Below are 18114 nucleotides of genomic sequence, written 5' to 3'. Positions count from 1 at the left end.
CCTCCCCAAGGTCTCCTGCCCAGTCCTCATGAGACTGACACTCTCGAGTCAGAGGGTCCTCAGACCCCTCCCAATCCCCTTCATCACCCATCTCCTCAAACTCAGGGTTCTCAACTAATGGGGCCTGCTCATAGAAGTGAAACTCCCCAAACGACGTCTGGAGCGGCGCCCATCGGGGCCGTCCCTACGTCGGAACAGGAATGAAGGGGGCATCGGGGACGGTGCCGCCCGAGGACGGCGCCGGAGGCGACACCTGATGGTCCGACGCCAGGGAGGTCGTAAGGTCCACCGGCGACGATCCAGATCCCGAAGAAGGTCTAGCGGCGTCCCGCGGCGCCGGGCCCGAAGGCGCCGGGGCCGCTGTACCCTGTGGCGCCGGGCCCAAAGGCTTTGGCCAAGGTTGAGATGGATTTGGTTTGGAGTGAGAGAGAACAATGGGTTGGACGTCTCCTTCCTGCGGTGTTGTCGAATAGGTAGGAACCAGCAGGAGTCATGTTGCTGGGTGAGGACAAGTTCTGGAGCTGGAGCTTAACCCAAAGTGTATTCAGGAGGCATTGGGAGAGTCAAAGGCAGACCCGCTTTGCGGGTCTGTGGAGCTAGAAGATGCACCAGAAGTAGTGTACCAAAGATGCAGAGCAAGGAATTCTTAAAAGCCTCAATCTTCTGTGGCACCGCTAATGGACCAGGGAATTCGGGTTGCATCCAGGCCAGTTGTGGAACTGGCTACTTGGGCGGGGATCGGGAGTGAGACCGGGTGGCACCTTGGTATCCTCACCACTTTGTGGACGGAGAGAAGTGAGGCTGGGACGAGGGCTCCTTGGACTTCTGTGCTTTTTTAATTTTATTTGGACAATGACCTAACACACAACAGGCCCCAAGCGCAGGAACAGGTCTGTGCCCTCATCTTCGAGTGGAAGCAGTCCTTGCTCAACATCCTGCAATGTGCAGCAATGAACTGCTTGGCATTTTAAATCGTCTTTAGGGTTCATCAAGACACACACTGCACAATTTGGAGTAATATCATGAATCCAGACACTAGGGAGAGACACCTCTTAGGGATTTGCCAAATACATTTAGTTGAATCAGTTTCTACAATACTTAAACCCTGTAGTTTTAGGAGAGGACATGTTCCATTGCACACCGGAAATACATTTTTGAAACTTGCCAAGTGAAGAGAAAAAGTAGGCGCTTGATCCAGATCCATGTACAAAGCTGCTGAAAGAAAAGAACAGACATTAGCATACTTTGATGGTGCCTAGATGTGGCTCCAGCTGTAGGAAGGCATTTTTCTGTAGGCCCAAGTCCATCCTAGTCGGATAAAAAAAAAAAATCTAGATAACCTGGGAAAGGCCTTGATTCAGGTCACATTCTTAAAAGAGGATATTTGTTCAATTATTCATAACTAGTTTACTGCTCCATTCTTGGCATTAGGAAGTATGGGAGATGCCATTAGTGATGTGGCAGACCTAATCTAGGACACAACACCACTGACACTGAACACAATGCTGCAGGTACCAAACCTGAAGGTTTCTTGCATGACACAAAAGTGGAAGACAATGGTGTGGAGCCAGGTGATAAGACCTGCAGCGGATGTTCTAAATGGAGTGTAGGAGAGTAGGGTCTGCTTCCTATGGTCACCCCCACTTTTTGATGTGATTTTTAATCAGACCCACAGCCCAGCTGTTCTCTCTCTAAATTGATACCATGTACTTTAGGTACATACCTGATTGGGTATTGGGCCACCTTTGTGAGCCCCTGTATAGTGTATCATAGGTACCCAGGGCATAGGTGCATCCAAGGCCTACCAGGGGCTGCAGCATGTATTATGCCACCCCTGGCTGGCCATCCAAACTGACACCACAGGCTGATCACTCAGTTTGGGTAAGGTGGTGTAATCACCCCTTACTTAGATATCGTATATCTATATCTGCCTTATATATAGACACATATGCACCTATAAGTCACTCCTACGGTAGGCCTCGACAATCCTGGAGGCAGAGTGCTTGGTTTTATGTGAGAGAGTGCTTGGTTTTATGTGAGAGAGTGCCCTAGCATGAGCTGAGCCCCTCTACAGCTTTCGGAACCATCTCCTTATAGCTGTTCTATGATATAGCCATATCATATACTCTTAAGTGCATTAAAATCCTCGCAGTTAATGCTAACTTTCGTTTGGCTTTATCAAAACATGTTGTGTAAGGTGTCAAACACTTTGGAATACTGCCCCCACGCCAATTCTGGGGGCGGGGGTAGCATTCCACCCTTCTAGAGGGAAAAGACATGTATGTTACTACTTTACCCGGTTAAAGTTAAACAGAGCCCCAGCATCACAAAATGGATGCTGCTGCCACAGACACGAGTCTGACCTGCTGCTGGGGGAAACTCCAGCAAGGGAGGCCTGGACAATAGGTTTCCTGTCGAGGGAGGTGCCAGCACCTCGCCAGACAGTCTGTAGTGTACTGGGGCAGGGTGGGTTGAATAGAAAGATGCTTTTCCAGACACTGCCTAGGGCACACAAGGTGCTCCATGCATAGCCCGGTTCAAACAAGTTGCTGGGGCACTCCAGCCCGGCTTTGGCGCGAACTGGACGAAGGGAAAGGGGTGTAACCACCCCCTTCCCAGGTCCACCCATAGGAGGGACCTAGCAGGTAATCCAGCCCATTTTCTTAGTATAAAGATAGGTGCTGTGTCCCCAGGACTTTAGATTATCCTTGAACGAAACTCTGATATGAAACTCTTGGACCTTCGATGTTCTATTCTGACTAGAAGACTGAAGACATCTCTCTTGTGGTCAAGGAGTGACCACCCTGTGCAAACAGGCACCACCAGTAACTTACCGGTCTGCTTTGTCGACGCTCCCGCAGGAAACCCGAAGACTCAGCGGCACAGGAACTGGACTTCCAGACTTCTCTGACTCCGACCCACATCCACAGCAAAGCTGAGACCCGTGGCGGACACGAGAGACGTGGGACCGGACACCCTGGACATCCTGCATTTTGCTAACAGCTCGACTAACGAGGTACCCTCGCAGTTGTGCATTGGGGTACGAGAAGACCCAGACCCGAGCGCCATTTGCACCGAAGCTCAGCCCTCCACACTCCACGAGTGCCGCGCGGGGCCCGCTCTTCCATTTCAGCTCAACGCGTCTTCCCAGTTGCTAGCCCGCTGGCTAGTGAGCCCCCTTAAGATAAACCTTTGAAACCAAACTGCTTTCCTGGTTGCTCCAGGCTTGCTCCAGCTTCCCTGCAAAGGAGAAGCTCTACAGACCTTGCTGGTCTGACCCGAGCCAATATTTACTTCCTGCATGGATTGCGTTTGCCAAGGCTTGTTGGGTCCAATCCAGATACCGACATCACAATCAACTAGATCCTTCGTGGGACAGCTCGAATCCAGCTCCTGGTCGTCGTCGACATCTCCTGGACCTCATGGCTGCAGAGACAAGCTTCACCTCTTCACCTGAGATCATCGCAACATCGCCTGGTTCCTTCCTGGTCACTGGCTAGTGACCCAGACTCTGTCCCCTCTGCTTTCAGGTTCTTCAGTTCCTCAATCCACCCTTGCCTCCACCCGGACACTCTTCCTCTGGCCGCCTGCAGCACTTCTTTTGCAGATCTCCATTGAAAGCATCGACGAAACCCAACATCAAAAGGCACCTATGCACCCGGCTTCCCTGGGTGAGGTAACACAAGTACTCTGGTGCTCCCGTGGGTCTTGACTCTCGAAGTGTACTAGTCTAAAGGGGATTTGTCGTAGTCCATCCGGAAGTGCCCTAAAACAGTAACTTTGTAACTTCTTCGTTCTCCATTATAAGTCAATGGTAACTCGTGACTCTGTTTAGACACTGCATGCGTCTCCCGTGGGTCTCCTACTTCCTAAGCTTTGGTTGTTTAGTGTAGCCCCAGCGATTCCCTAGGTCCTAGGCCTATTCACTATTCCTGAAGTGGTTCTTATACCACTTACTTAGAATATGGTTTGTGAGGCCCCTAGGGTATAACTGTATTTGTGCAACTTTTCGTATGCTAATTGAGTAACTTGTGATGTACTTCGATCTCTGACCTCAAAGAGTGCAGAGGGGTTGTGTTAGAAATAAATACATATATATTTGATATATGTGAGAAGTTGGCCTGGTATATGATGTTCACTATTCTAGTGATCACCTTGCACCAGTCCAAACAACCCTTATGGTGATGGGTGTAAGTCAACCTTGTAGACCAGCTATCCTAGTGGTAGCGTGGACAGAACAGTCTTAGGCTAAAAAACTTTTGAGGGCATGTAAAGCCAGCTGTTTTACCATATGTAACCCTTTGAATATCAAATGAAAGGACACCACACAGGATATATATAAAATATATATGTATTTATTTACTAAAACACTCCTCTGAACTCTTTATGAGATCAGAGGCATAAGCACATAACAAGATACTTAGTTATAATACGTTAAGTTGCACAATTTACGGTTAGGCCCTAGAGGCGAAGCAAACCATATACTAAGAAAGTGGTATCAGTACCACGTCACGAGAAAAGGAAGGGCCTAGGGAATTGCTGGGGCTACCCTATCTGAGCAATAGTTTAGAAGTAGGAGGCCCACAGGCGGCGCGTGCAGTGTCTTTACACACACGCGGGAGTCAATGCAAAGTCAATGGGAACTTAGAAGTTAGTTTTAGAAGGATTTAGGACACTTCCGGTTTAGCTAGGAGGAAACAACTAAAGACTTAAACACTTGGATAGTCAATACCCTTGGGAGCACCGAAGTACTCTCGTTACCTCACCCACTGACGGCGGGTGCATAGGTGTGAAGATGTGTCAGGTTTCGTTGTTGAGTCCTATGGAGCCTTGAAGAAAAATGCTGCAGGCGACCAGGAGGAAGATGTCCGGGTGGATCCAAGGGTGGATCGAAGATGAAGAGGACCTGAAAGCAGAGGGGACAGAGTCTGGATCACTAGCCAGTGACCGGGTGGAACCAGGAAGGAACCAGACGACGTCGAGGAGCAATCAGGTGCCGCCTTGAAGCTTGTCTTTGCAGCCACGTGGTCCAGGAGGCGTCGACGACGACCAGGTGCTGGAGAGGAGCTGTCCCACGAAGGTTCTCGCAGATGGAGGGGTCGACTGCCGGATTGGAGTCAACAAGCCTTGGCAAACGCAACCCACGCAGGATACAACAAAGGCTTCTGGTGCAGACCAGCAAGGTCTGAGGGGCCTCACCTTTGCAGGGAGGCTGGGGCCAGTCTGGAGCAACCAGACCAGCGAGATGATTCAAAAGGATTGTCGTCACAGAGGCTACTAGCCAACGGGCCAGCGACCAGACAATGCGTCGAGCAGAACACAAGCAGAAGGGCCCTACGCAGAACTCGTGGAGTGTGGAGGGCTGATCTTCGGTGCAGGTGGAGCTCGGGTTTGGGGTTTCTCAGTCCCCAGTGCACAGCTTCGAGGATGCCTCAGGAGCTGCACAGGTAGCAAGTTGCAGGCTTTTCAAGATGGCCGGTCCCTCGTGTCTCGTCGCCTCCACGGATCTCAGCTATGCTGCAGACGTGAAGAGAGGGTCAGAGAGGTCTGGAAGTCTAGGTCTTGTCAGGCTCTGCGCTCGGGTTCCGGCGGGAAACGTCGACAAAGCAAGCCATTGATTTGCTGGATGGTGCCTGGTTGCCCAGGGTGGTCACTCCTTGGCCACAAGTGAGATTCTTCAGTCGTCTTCTTGCAAAGTAGATCGTAGAAGGTCCAGAGTTTCGTTTCAGAGTTTCAGTCAGGATTAATCTAAAGTCCTGGAACTCAGCTCCTACCTTTATACAACTAAAAGGGGCTGGATTACTTGCTAGGTCCCTCCTATGTGTGGGACCAGGAAGGGGGGTGGTTACACGCCCTCGCCTTTGTCCAGTTTCGCGCCAGAGCTGGGGCTGGAGTGCCCCAGTAACCGGTTTGAACCGGGTATGCATGGAGCACCTAGTGTGCCCCAGGCAGTGTCTCAATCTATTCAGCCCTCCCTGTCCCAATACACAAAGTCCTGTCTGGGGTGGTGCTCGCACCTCTCCAGGCAGGAAACCTATTGTCCAAACCTCCGTGACTGGAAGGACTCCCAGCAGCAGGAGGTCAGACTTGTGTCTGTGGCAGCAGCGTCCATTTTGTGACGCTGGTGCTCTGGTTAACTTTAACCGGGATGGTCATAACTAACATGTCTTCTCCCTCTAGAAGGGTGGAATGCTACTCCCGTCGCCAGAATTGGCGAGGGGGTAGTATTCCAAAGCGTATGACACCTTACACGACATGTTTGGATAAAGCCAAACCGAAGTTAGCATTTAACCACGAGGTTCATAATGCACTTAAGAGTATATGGTATGGCAATATCATAGAACAGCTATAAGGACATTGTTCTGAAAGCTGCAGACAGGCTCAGCTCATGCTAGAGCCCCATCCCACACATAATCAAGCACTCTGCCTCCAGGATTGTTAAGGCCTGCCATAGGAGTGACTTATAGGTTACTGTGTGGCTATATATAAGGTTAGATATAGGAATACTATACCTAAGCAAGGGGTGATTACACGACCTTGCCCCAGCTGAGTGATCAGCCAGTTGTGTCAGTTTGGATGGCCAGCCAGGGGTGGCAAAAGATATGCTGCAGCCCCTAGTAGGCCTTGGATGCACCTATGCCCTGGGTACCTATGGTACACTATACAGGGGCTGATAAGGTGATCCAATATCAAATTGGAGATGTACCTAGAGTACATGGAGTCCATTTTACAGTGAGAGCAGATAGCCTGGGGTCCTGATTAGCAGGATCCCAGGCCAACTAAGTCGAAAACCAACTAAGTCGAAAACCAGCTAAACACAAGGCAAAAAATCTGTGGTAACCATAGTCAGATATCCATCCTCCTACAATATATACCTTGTGTGGTGTCCTTTCATTTGGTATTCAAGGGATTATAATTGGTAAAACAGCTGGCTTCACATGCTCTCTGAAGTCTTAGCCTATGACTGCTGGTCCATGCTACCACTAGGATAGCTTGTCTATAAGGTTGACTTTACAACCACCATCAATAAGGGTCGTTTAGACAGGTGCAAGGTGCCCACTAGAATAGTGGACATAATATGCCAGGCTAAATTCTCACATGGAGAAGGGAAGAAAACAAAGGATGTCAGCCTTGTTGCCAAACAGGCGGGTGCCATCGAAGGGCATATCCATGAGCGAGCTCTGGACATCGGGCGAGAACCCAGTTGAACGCAACCAGGCATGGCGTCGCAACACCACTGTTGTAGAAATCACCCTGCCCAGCGAGTCTGCGGTGTCCAAACCACACAGAATGGCGAACTTAGCCGCATCCTTTCCTTCAGCAATCGCCTGAGAAAGGACAGCCAGCACCTCCTCAGGACACTGAGGCAACACTAGAGTAACGGTATCCCACACTGCGTGGGAGTAGCGGCCCAACAAGCAAGCAGTGTTCACCGACCGCAGCCCCAGACTGGCCGAAGAGAACAATCGCTTGCCAAACTGTTCCAGTTTCTTAGAGTCCTTGTCCGGCAGAGCCGAGGGAAAGGCACTCTGCGACGTCGAGGTCTGGATGACCAGACTCTCAGGCGTGGGATGGGTGGTCAGAAAGGCCGGGTCGCCAGGCGCCGGCGTCTGGCGATGATTTTATCCACAGAGGCTCCCGTGGCCGGCCGCGAACAAGTGCCCAAGAGGACATCGGTAAGGGCGTCATTGAAGGGAAGCTAAGGCTCCAACGAAGTAGACGCTGTCTGGAGCACCTCGGTGAGGAGGTTGGTTTTGAGGGCCACAGTGGGGAGGTCGAGGTAGAGGGCCTCGGCAGCCCGACGGAGCACCATGGTGTAGGAAGCGCCCTCCTCCATCGTAGGCGGGGGAGAGGCAAACCCCGGGTCAGAAGAGACATAGAGGTCGCCGGCGTCTTCCAGATAGTCCACCCAATCCTGCTCGGAGTCACACAGCCAGGCAAGAGGGTCCCCAGATCCTTCCCAGTCCTCCTCTGCCGCGGCGGCAGGGCCAGAGCCGGAGAAGTGACCAACGGGGTTGGAAACGGTAGGGGCTGGACCGGCGCCACCTCCCAATGCAGATCCCAGGTCAGAACAAAATGGTCCTGGAACCGGGACAAGGGCAGGATAAACGGAACCCAGTGTGGAGCCGAGGGCGGTGCCGGAGCCGGCAACGCTGCACCTCATGGCGCCGGGGCCAGGGCCAGCGGCGTAGGATCCTGTGGTGCCGGGGTCGGAGCCTCTGGCGGAGCCCCGGGCCAACAGGATCTGGACACGGGACCGCAAGGCCCGAAGGCACGCCGGCGGGAGCCCGAGGCCTAAAAAGGCGGTCCATGGCAGCAAGAAAATCTTGCACCTGTTCGGGAGTTGCCGATGGACCTGGGTAGGGCGGGTAGACCGTGGGACTCCCAGGCTCCGAGGAGCAACGGGGGGTCGTCGGAGAGCGAACACGCTTCTTCAACTTCTTTTTATGGCGTCGCTTACCAGAATTCGAAGGTGAAGACTTGGAGCCTGAGGAGTGATTGCTCCGGTTCTGCAAGCGGTCAAGTGAACGGCCCCTAGACTCTGAGCGGCTGGTGACAAATGCCGGACCTCCAGCAACTTCCGGCACAGCTCCTGCAAGGCCTTCGGGCCATGGCTCGACAGTCCAGGCAGTCCTGTGAGTCGTGATCAGTCTCCAGGCAGTAGAGGCAAACATCGTGGAGGTCCGCCACCGACATATTAGGGCGACAGGCCCCACAAGACTTAAAGCCAGGCATCCCTGTTATGTTATGTTAAAAGAATTTGTACAGCGCACGGTCACCAGGCGTTTTCATGGCGCTCAGGACGGAAGGGCAAGGGAAAGGTGCATGAGTTACTCATAGACTTGTTGGAAGAAGTGGGTTTTTAGCAACTTACGAAAACAGACATAACTGGGACAGAGTCTAAGGGTGGTCGGAAGCGAGTTCCAGAACTTAGGGGCCAAAAAGGAAAAACACAGGCCGGCGTGTTTTTTCCGTTTGTACTTCGGAATGACCAGCAAATTGTGGGAGGAAGACCGTAGATCTCGTTGGGGTGCATAACGCTGGATACTCGACGCAATAAATACTGGGGCTTGATCGGACAGGGCCTTAAAAATGGTACAACCAAGTTTAAACAGGCAACGTTTGACCACTGGGAGCCAATGAGGGTTCCTTAATAGAGGCGAGACATGTTGGTGTTTAGGTTGGTAAAATACTAGTCTCGCTGCCTGATTCTGCACCAGCTGCAGCCGATGAAGTTGATAGGCAGGGATCCCGACATAGAGGGTGTTGGCGTAGTCAATCCGGGAGATAATTAATGCCATAATGACGAGGATGAGCGCCTCAGTGGTAAGGAACCTGCAGATTTTACGAATCCTGCGGAGGTGAAAAAAGCAGGAGGAAGTAACTGCATTAATTTGAGGCTTCATTGACAAGTCACTACAGATAATTATGCCAAGGCTTTTTACCGAATTGACAGGGCTGGGAGGGGCCTCAAGGGATGGGGGCCAGAAGTAGATGTTCCAGGGGTTGGCCGGCCCACCCGTCAACACCAACTCCGTTTTGTCGGGATTGAGCTTCAACTGGCTGTGATACATCCACTCAGAGATGGCAAGCATGGTGGATTGAAAGTTGGCACAAGAGGAAGGGGCAGAATCAATAGGGAAGATTAACTGAAGGTCATCAGCGTAGTTAAAGATGGTGACCGGGTTATTACGGAGGGAGGCTATGAGGGGTTGCATATATAAATTAAACAGGAGCGGCGACAGGGCCAAGCCCTGCGGAACTCCACAGGAAAGGGAAGAGTGAGAAGCTGAATAAGTGGACAGATGGACCGCCTGGGTGCGCTGGTGCAGGAAGGATCTAATCCATGTCAAAGCCATGCCTTGAACGCCGGCGTTACTGACACGGTCGATCAATGTATCATGATCGGCCGTGTCAAAGGCTGCCGACAAATCCAATAGCACAAGGGCCTGAGAGATGTTCTTGTCGGCACCTTTCCTCAGTACGTCCATTACGGCCACAATGACAGCTTCAGTGGAATGGGCCGGCCGGAAACCAGATTGTTGGTCGTCCAAAAAAGAGGATTCCTCAATGAACGTGCTGAGGCAGCGAGTGACATAGGCCTCCAGGATCTTCCCAAGATAGGGGAGAAGCGAGATGGGCCGAAAGTTACTCAATTCCGAAGGGCCGGCATTAGGTTTTTTTAAAATAGGGACTACAACAGCCCGTTTGAAAGAATCAGGTACAATGCCTGTGGCCAAGGAGTTGTTGAGCAGTGCAAGCGGGGGATCCGGACAAGCCAGGAAGGCCTCTTTAAGGATTTGTGGGGGGCAAAAGTCGTTGGGCGACCCTGGGCTCACTTTATTCAGAAGGGAAATGAAGTCAGCGGGGGAGATGGGGGGGAAAACATCCAGACAGAAGGTATTCATAGGAGGAAGGACCGGAGGGGAAGGGGAGGACGGAGAAGGAATATTATTTTTTATGGTTACAATTTTATTAATGAAATAAGAATTGAGAGAGTCACAGAGAGCCTGTGTGGGTTGAGGTTGGGCAGTGACTCGGTCAGGTGAAGTGAGCTCATTAACAATGGAAAAAATATCCTTAGCTTTGGAAGCCGAGTTAGTAAATTTCTGGGAAAAATAGATGGTTTTATGCAACACAATGGATTTTTTATAGAGTTTCAGCAAAACAACATATGCGTATTTGTGTTCCAGGTCGTAATTACGCCTCCAACGGCGCTCAGCTTGACGGAGGACCAATTTGTCCTGCTTCAGTTGTTCTGTGAACCACCGTTGGGCGTCATGAGGACATTTAGTCTTTATAACTTTCAGCGGAGCGACTTTGTTACTGACGGACACCAACCAATGCTCAAGATGGGAGGCCTGGCGGGCTACCGAAGACTGGCCTCTAGGAGCGGTGGCAGCTAATATGGAATGAAATTCGGCCAAATTGGCTCCTTTCCAGTTACGGGCTGTAAAATTACTAATTGGAGTGGGATGAATGGGCGGTATATAGTTCAGGGAAAAGGAAATTAAACAATGATCAGACCAGGAACAAGGGAGAACTAAAGGGGGGGAAATGTCAAGATTGGTGGTCCAGACTTGGTCCAAAGTGTGGCCTTTACTGTGAGTCGCTACTTTAATATGTTGGCTGCATATCCCTACGTGCACCAGGAGAAAAAAGGGGAGACAAAAGTCTCAAAATAGTAGTCAAAAAGTGACTGAGGTACGTGCTCAATCCGGATCTGCGCTTGCTTGCGCGGAAAAAGAAAGAACTAACGTCAGCGCGCATGGGTGGCGCCTAAGTACTCTCCGTGACGTCATCTCGGCGCGGACGCCAGTGACTGACGCGGAACCGCAGGACGCCACCTACTGACGCGCACAGGTAGTGCTAAGCAAAACTTTCCGGATCCAGTCTGACACCTGGGGATATTCTAAGGTAAGGAACCTATCACCAACGTGTCTCTTTCAGATATCCCGAACTCGCTGCTTGGGAGGATAAACCCGAAACTGTGCAGAGTCCAGAACCGCTCCGATGTAGAGGAGCTTCTGAGAGGGAATCGGGTGCGACTTCGGCACGTTGATGGAGAACCCCAGCAAATGCAGGAGGTCGGCCATGAATCTGGAGGTGGAAAACGACTGTCTGGGGCGAACCCAACTTCAACAACCAATCGTCTAGATAGGGGAAGACTGGAACCCCTGATCTCCGCAGATGAGCTGCGACCACCGCCATCACTTTCGTGAACACCCGAGGGCTGCTGGTAAGGCCGAAGGGGAGCACGGTAAACTGAAAGTGCTCGTGGCCTACCGTGAACCGCAGGTAACACCGGTGGGCGGCAGGACGGGGATGTGGAAATATGTGTCCTGCAAGTCCAACGCTACCATCCAGTCTCCAGGGTCGAGGGCAGACAAGACCTGAGCTGCGTCAACATCTTGAACTTCTCCTTACGGAGGAAGCGGTTGACAGTCCTGAGGTCCAGGATAGGATGCAGGCCCTTGTCCTTCTTGGGGACCAGAAAGTATTGGGAATAACAACCACAACCTACTTCTGGCCCAGGAACGAGCTTGATGGCCCCCTTGGCCAAGAGGGCCGTGACTTCCTGCTGAAGAAGTGCAAGATGGTCCTCCGACATGTGGTGGTACTGAGGTGGCATGGCTGGAGGGGTAGTCTCGAAGGGGGGGGGGGGGGGGAGTAGCCCCTTCAGACAATTTGCAGCACCCTCCTGTCCGAGGTGATATTGCGCCAGGGGGGAGATGATGGCGAATTATGCTGCCCACTGGCATTTGATGGGCCTGAAAGGTCGGACTAGGAAGGCTTTGAAGTGGATGCTGCGGGGGTGGACTGACCCGACCGCTGGCCCCCAGAACCGCCTCAGCGGTTACCATGTCCGCGCTGAGGATGTTGGTGCGCAGGCCTGTAGGTCTGAAACAAACGTGTTGGGGCACCCCTTCCGTGGCCACGAAAGGAGCGAAAAGCAGAAGGCGGAGGAGGGCGAGTGGCTGACAGGCCCAAGGACTTGGCCGTAGCCCAGGAGTCCTTAAAGTTCTCCAACGCACTATCTGCTTTATTACCAAAAAGGTGAATGCCATCAAAAGGCATGTCAATCAGAGTAGTTTGGGCATCCCCTGAAAAGCCAGTTGCCCTCAGCCAGGCGTGCTGCGAAGCGCCACCGCCGTGGAAATGGCCCTGCCCAGCGAGTCGGCGGATTGAAGCCCACAACGAATGGTGAACTTAGCTGCATCTCTCCCAGCTGCTACAGCTTGGGAGAGGAGTGTCCGTGCCGCCTCCTCCGGACAGTTGGGCAGCACCTGTGCAACCGTATCCCAAAAAGAGTGGGAATAACGGCCCAGGAGGCATGCGGTGTTCACCGACCTCAGCCCTAAATTGGCAGATAAAAACAACTTCTTGCCCTGATTCTGCCTCCCATTTTCAGAACACTATGATTTTTATCCATGATTGGATGTGCACGAACCATCTAAAGCTTAATCCCGACAAGACGGAGCTCCTCTTGATCGGAGGCTCGCCCAATCCTTGGTGTTCCAACTTTTGGCCTCCCTCTCTTGGACCTGCTCCCTCTGCGTCTAAATCTGTGAAAAGCTTAGGCTTTAAAATTAGTGATGATTTATCGATGCACACTCAGATCAGCATGATTGTTTCTTCTTGTTTCCTATCTCTCCGTGTTATTCGGAAAGTTTCCCGTTTTTTTACCATTGACGCTCTGAAGTCTATCCTCCTGGCCCTTGTTATCTCTAAGGTGGATTACGCCAATTCTTTGTATATTGGCATCCCTGCCTATGAATTGCGCCGACTTCAGCTCATTCAAAATCAGGCTGCTAGGCTGATTTATAGTCGGTCTAGATTCCACCATGCCCTCGTGCTTCTTAGGCAATTGCATTGGTTGCCGGTTACTCATAGATGCCAATTTAAATTAGGATGCCTCATTTTTAAATCTCTGGCGGGCTTAGCTCCCCATTATATGGCTTCCAGGCTCCTAATCTATACTCCTTCCAGGAATTTATGGTCTTCGTCAAAAAACCTTTTGGTTGTTCCTCGTTTTGTCAGGAAGAAACATGGGGGGTCGTGTTTCTCCTTCTTGGCGCCCAGGTTTTGGAATGCCCTTCCTGAAACCTTTGTTTTTCTCCATCATATTTGGAATTCCGCAAAGGTTTGTAGACTTGGTTATTCATCAGAGCGTTTGAAGTCTAAGTTGTCTTTTATGGGAACTGCACGGTACTAGCGCCATGAAACCTTTCTGGTATACGTGCGCTCTATAAATTGCCCCAACTTCAAGCTGCTCCAGCTTCTTGGATTCCCTATCCGGAGGTGCGGAAGGGAACGCGCTCTGGGAAGCAGAGGCTTGGACAAGCAAGCTCTCGGGAGTGGGGTGTTGGGAGAGAAAGGGTGGTCACCCGGAGCTGGGCAATGGCGTCGGGCCACGTTCCTGTCCACAGAAGTCCCTGTGTTGGGCTTGGACCAAGTGCCCAAAGAACATCCAAAAGTGCATCATTAAAAGGTAGCAAGGGCTCCGAAGAGGTTGCTGCCGGCTGAAGCACTTCTGTCAGGAGGTTAGTCCTGACGGCCACTGTAGGGAGTTCGAGGTGGAGGGCCTCGCCGCACTACGCAACACCACTGCGTAACTGGCTCCCTCCTCCGTAACCACGGTAGGAGGAAACAGCATACCAAGGTCAGGTGAGGTGTCAAGACCACTGGCATCCCCCAAATCCTCTGCCCAGTCCGGATCATAATCACACTGCTGTGTGAGGGTCCTCCGACCCTTCCCAGTCCTCTCCTTCCACCGAAGTCTGCGAAACAGGCTGAAAATAAGGAGGACGGACATAGGGGTAAAAAGGCCCCATCGGCGTGGGAATTGGCATCGAGCAACGGCGATTCGGGGCCGTGTCAGGGCTGAAACTGGGGCCGACGACGGTGGCACGGGACGACGTCCGAGGTGGTGCCGGAGGAGGGGACGACACCGGTGGTGGTGTTATGAGGCCAACCAGTGTCACCCGGGATCCGAACCCAGATCCAGGAGGGTCCTGCGGCACCGGGGCTGAAGCCGCCGGCGATGGAAGGGCAGGACCACCAGTCAGGCCCGAAGCGCACCGGCGGGGCCAGAAGGCCCAAAGAGTCGGGGAATGGCAACAAGAAACTCTTGCACCAGAGTAGGCGTTGCCGACAAACCCGGAAAGGGCAGTTAAGCCGGCGGCGACGTCGCAGGCTCTGCCAGAGCCGCGCGGGGACCACCCGCACCCTCAGCCGAGTCGCGTGACGAGCGAGTGGAAGTCGAAGATTGACGAAGCTTCTTTGACTTCTTCTTGGAATGCTTCGACTTACCTGCACCCAAGTGCGAAGACGTAGATCCAGAGGAGCGATGATGATGGCTTCGCGACCGGTCCCTCAACCTCCCACGGGACCGGGACCGGGACCTTGAGAGGCGCGGAGCTGAATGCCAGACTTCCAGCAACTTTCGGGACCGCTCCCACAAAGTGTTCAGCGCCATGGTCCGGCAGTTGTGGTTGCGCCCCAGGCAGTAGAGACACACGCTGTGTTGGTCCGTCACTGACATCATTCGGTGACAGTCCCCACAGTTTTTAAAGCCGGGCATCCCTACGACATCAGGAGAATTGAGACAAAAGGCCTTGAAAAAACTCAGTCAAAAAGTGACTGGGGTTACTTGCTGTTCCCGGATCTGCGCTAGCTGGCACGGAAAAAGAAAGAACTGACGTCAGCACGCGTGGGCACGTTTACGTAGCTCGAGCACGTCACCTCTGCGACAACACACGCGGAGCCGCACGACGATGCCTACCGACGCGCAGGGGTACTTTCCGGATCCAGTCTGACACCTGGGGGTAATTCTAAGGTAAGGAATCTATCACTACATGTTTCTTTCAGATTAAAACATATACACCACAGACATGAAAATGATTATCTATGTAGACAACTGTCTGCAATATAGACTTATAACCCGCTGCCTAGGGCTATAACAATTGTTAAAGGCCCTGCGGCTCAGGCCTATAACGAGGGAGAGGGCCTTTAACATGCGGTATAGCCAGAGGCAGAAGGACTATAAGGCTATTTGAACATTCCACCAACTAAGGGTAAAATGTTCGAAATTAAAAATGGAGAAGCAAAAAGACAAGCATTGGAATGCTGGAGCCCCAGGTTTATACCAGCCATAATAAACCAGGAGCTACGCCGTTGTCTTCAATGGAGCTCTCAACATTCTAATATTCTAAGAAGGCTTAAAATCTGAGAGGATTTGGTAGAAAGAGGTCATCAAAATAAAGTGAAACATTCCCAGAACCACTCAGCAAGAACTAAATCTAAGCATTTGTTTGGTCTGAAAGGGTACGAACGGATGTCATGGGTGCTGGCTAAGGTCTTTGGATACCTGCTTTGTAATTTCCAGAGATATAGTCACTTGGCTTCGTAACTCACACCGTAGCAGCACCATTTGGCAATGTATATGGGAAATTGATAAAATCCTACCGATTCAGCCATGAGGGATGGGAAATGTTTAAGATGGCAAATTTGTAATAAGAGGCATATATCAGAAAGTTTAATTTGTAAGAAACATATCCTACATTTGAATCATTCAATCAAAATATCAATATGCTAAAGTCAAATTCTAGGATGCTTGCATTACTACATAATAAATAATGTGGAGAAAGTCATAAAATACCTATCAGGTCTTATGTCAAACAGCACTGGCATATTTAAAGCCCATTTTGGCGTATTGTAGAGAAAATAGTTACCTCAGTCATCAAGATTAACCCTCTATTAAACACGACGAGAAGTCGATCTTCATCAGATTCCAATAATATTCTGAAGGCACTGTGAAACAGACAACCAGAAAATAACTTTCACACACAACCTGGTATAAGGGCCTGATTCACAAAGTGCTTAACACAGCAAAACTGAAAATAAGTGAGCAAAAACAAGTTACTTACCTTGGATAATACCTATCTTTCTCCTTCTAAGCCGAAAGATGTTCAACAAATGATCTGAGCAGTGTGCCTAATCCTAATTTAGGGCCTTTTTACATGGCAAAGAGGCCTCTCCACAAAGACGAAGGTGGGAGGGCAGTGAGGACCTGTAGTTAGATAGAGTATCCACCAAAGGAGTGTTATCTAAGGTAAGCAACTTGTTCATCTGAAGGACACTTCTAATTGCAGATTCTTCACCTTTAGAGGAGGTCCAACAGTAAAGCCTCCCAAAGATGGAGGGTCTGGGTGAGTGATCTGAGAACAGAAAGTCTGGCCCCTTTGCAAGCCTAAAATTATAATCCTAATTCACATAACCTGGATTCGTAGAACTGGTAGAATTTTAAATGTTTAGGTTGTACTAACAACTGTAGACATTTCAGCAGCATGGCAAAAGATTTGAGTTCGTAGGTTTAGGGCAAGGGAAGAAAAAGTACATGTTCATAGGTAAACCAGCCTGCAACACTAGGTGAGCATCCACACACATTAACATTTCTGGAGCTTTCACAACATCTTGAAAGTAATTTTTCAACCAGAAATGCATGCAAACTTTCTCCTGGAGGGAGTAAGAGAGCTTCCAGGGTGAGGATGCAGTAGAAATGCCCTACTTCTTTTATAAGAGTACAAGGGCAAGATGAGAGGAGGAGCTTTGCGCGCTTCCAAGATGGCCGCGTGATCTCAGGGCTCCCGAGACCCCGCAGCCACCGGGAATATCCTGACACAATCCTGTCCCGGTGAACCGGAATTGCCTGGCAGAATAGATGCGGCACCGAATGCGACACTCTGCCACCGGCCCCGACGCTGGGAGGCACAGTTGTGGGGCCGGGGAGTTTGGGGCCTATGACCGGAAGGTGACCGGGGTCTTGGGTGTGATCTGACCCCGGCCTGAGTTGAAGAACAACGGGTCTGGGCACCGGAAGTGGCCGGTCCGAATCCCATTTTGGCTGCCAGTCGCGTTCTCGTTGATTGTGGCCCTCCCCCCCACCCCCCGCTGCCCCCCCCCTGGTCCGCGCACCAGTCGATTGTGGACGAGTGCGACAGCCTTGATGTGGAGGTACCGGAGGAGACTACGACTGTAACGAGTGGAGCTGGCCGAGGTGCTGAGGGAAGATTGTTGCCTCGGAGGACAGGCGGTCCAGAGGTTGCGATGGTGACCAAGCCCGAGGTGGAGAAGGCCCAGGTTAAATCTACCAGGGGAGCCCGTCAAGTGCAGTCCAATAAGTTGGACCGTTATACGATGCCAAAGGGCTCGCCTGTAGGGTCTGGTCGGACACATGATGGTGGGGCAGAGGCCTCTGGTGCTACTCCGGAACTCACACTACACGACGTGATGGCGGCCATTGATGGAGTTAAGACATCGCTTGGGCAAAAGATGGAGTCGTTGGACCATAAGTTGGATACGGTGACTATAGAGGTCAATCTGATCCGGGCCGACCTCACTAAAATGAGTGAGAAAGTGAAGTCCCTGGATATTAAGACGGCGAGCCTGACTGACGACGTCGTGGAACTACAACAAGAGGTGCGGAGCTGGAAGGCCGCCAGAGAGATTGCGAGTCGCCAGCTGGATGAGTTTGAATGGAGTGCCCGGAGGAACAATGTGCGTCTTACAGGGGTTCCGGAGAAAGCCGAGGGGCAGGCGCCCGATCTGTTC

The 18114-nt window shown here is 51.5% G+C and overlaps 1 protein-coding gene across 2 annotated transcripts in view; it reads right to left on the bottom strand.

Annotated features, from left to right (window-relative positions):
* Positions 1-18114, bottom strand: part of USP34 (ubiquitin specific peptidase 34) — a 2681755-nt gene that overhangs the window by 421098 nt on the left and 2242543 nt on the right. For both annotated transcript variants that reach the window (XM_078649291.1, XM_078649292.1), the window contains exon 69: positions 16236-16314. In XM_078649291.1, the coding sequence (XP_078505417.1) occupies positions 16236-16314 (79 nt within the window). The remainder of the gene's footprint in view (positions 1-16235; positions 16315-18114) is intronic.

This window comes from Lissotriton helveticus, chromosome 6 (assembly GCF_964261635.1).
Source record: "Lissotriton helveticus chromosome 6, aLisHel1.1, whole genome shotgun sequence".
Taxonomy (NCBI): Eukaryota; Metazoa; Chordata; class Amphibia; order Caudata; family Salamandridae; genus Lissotriton; species Lissotriton helveticus.
This window is presented reverse-complemented; position numbering and strand designations above follow the sequence as displayed.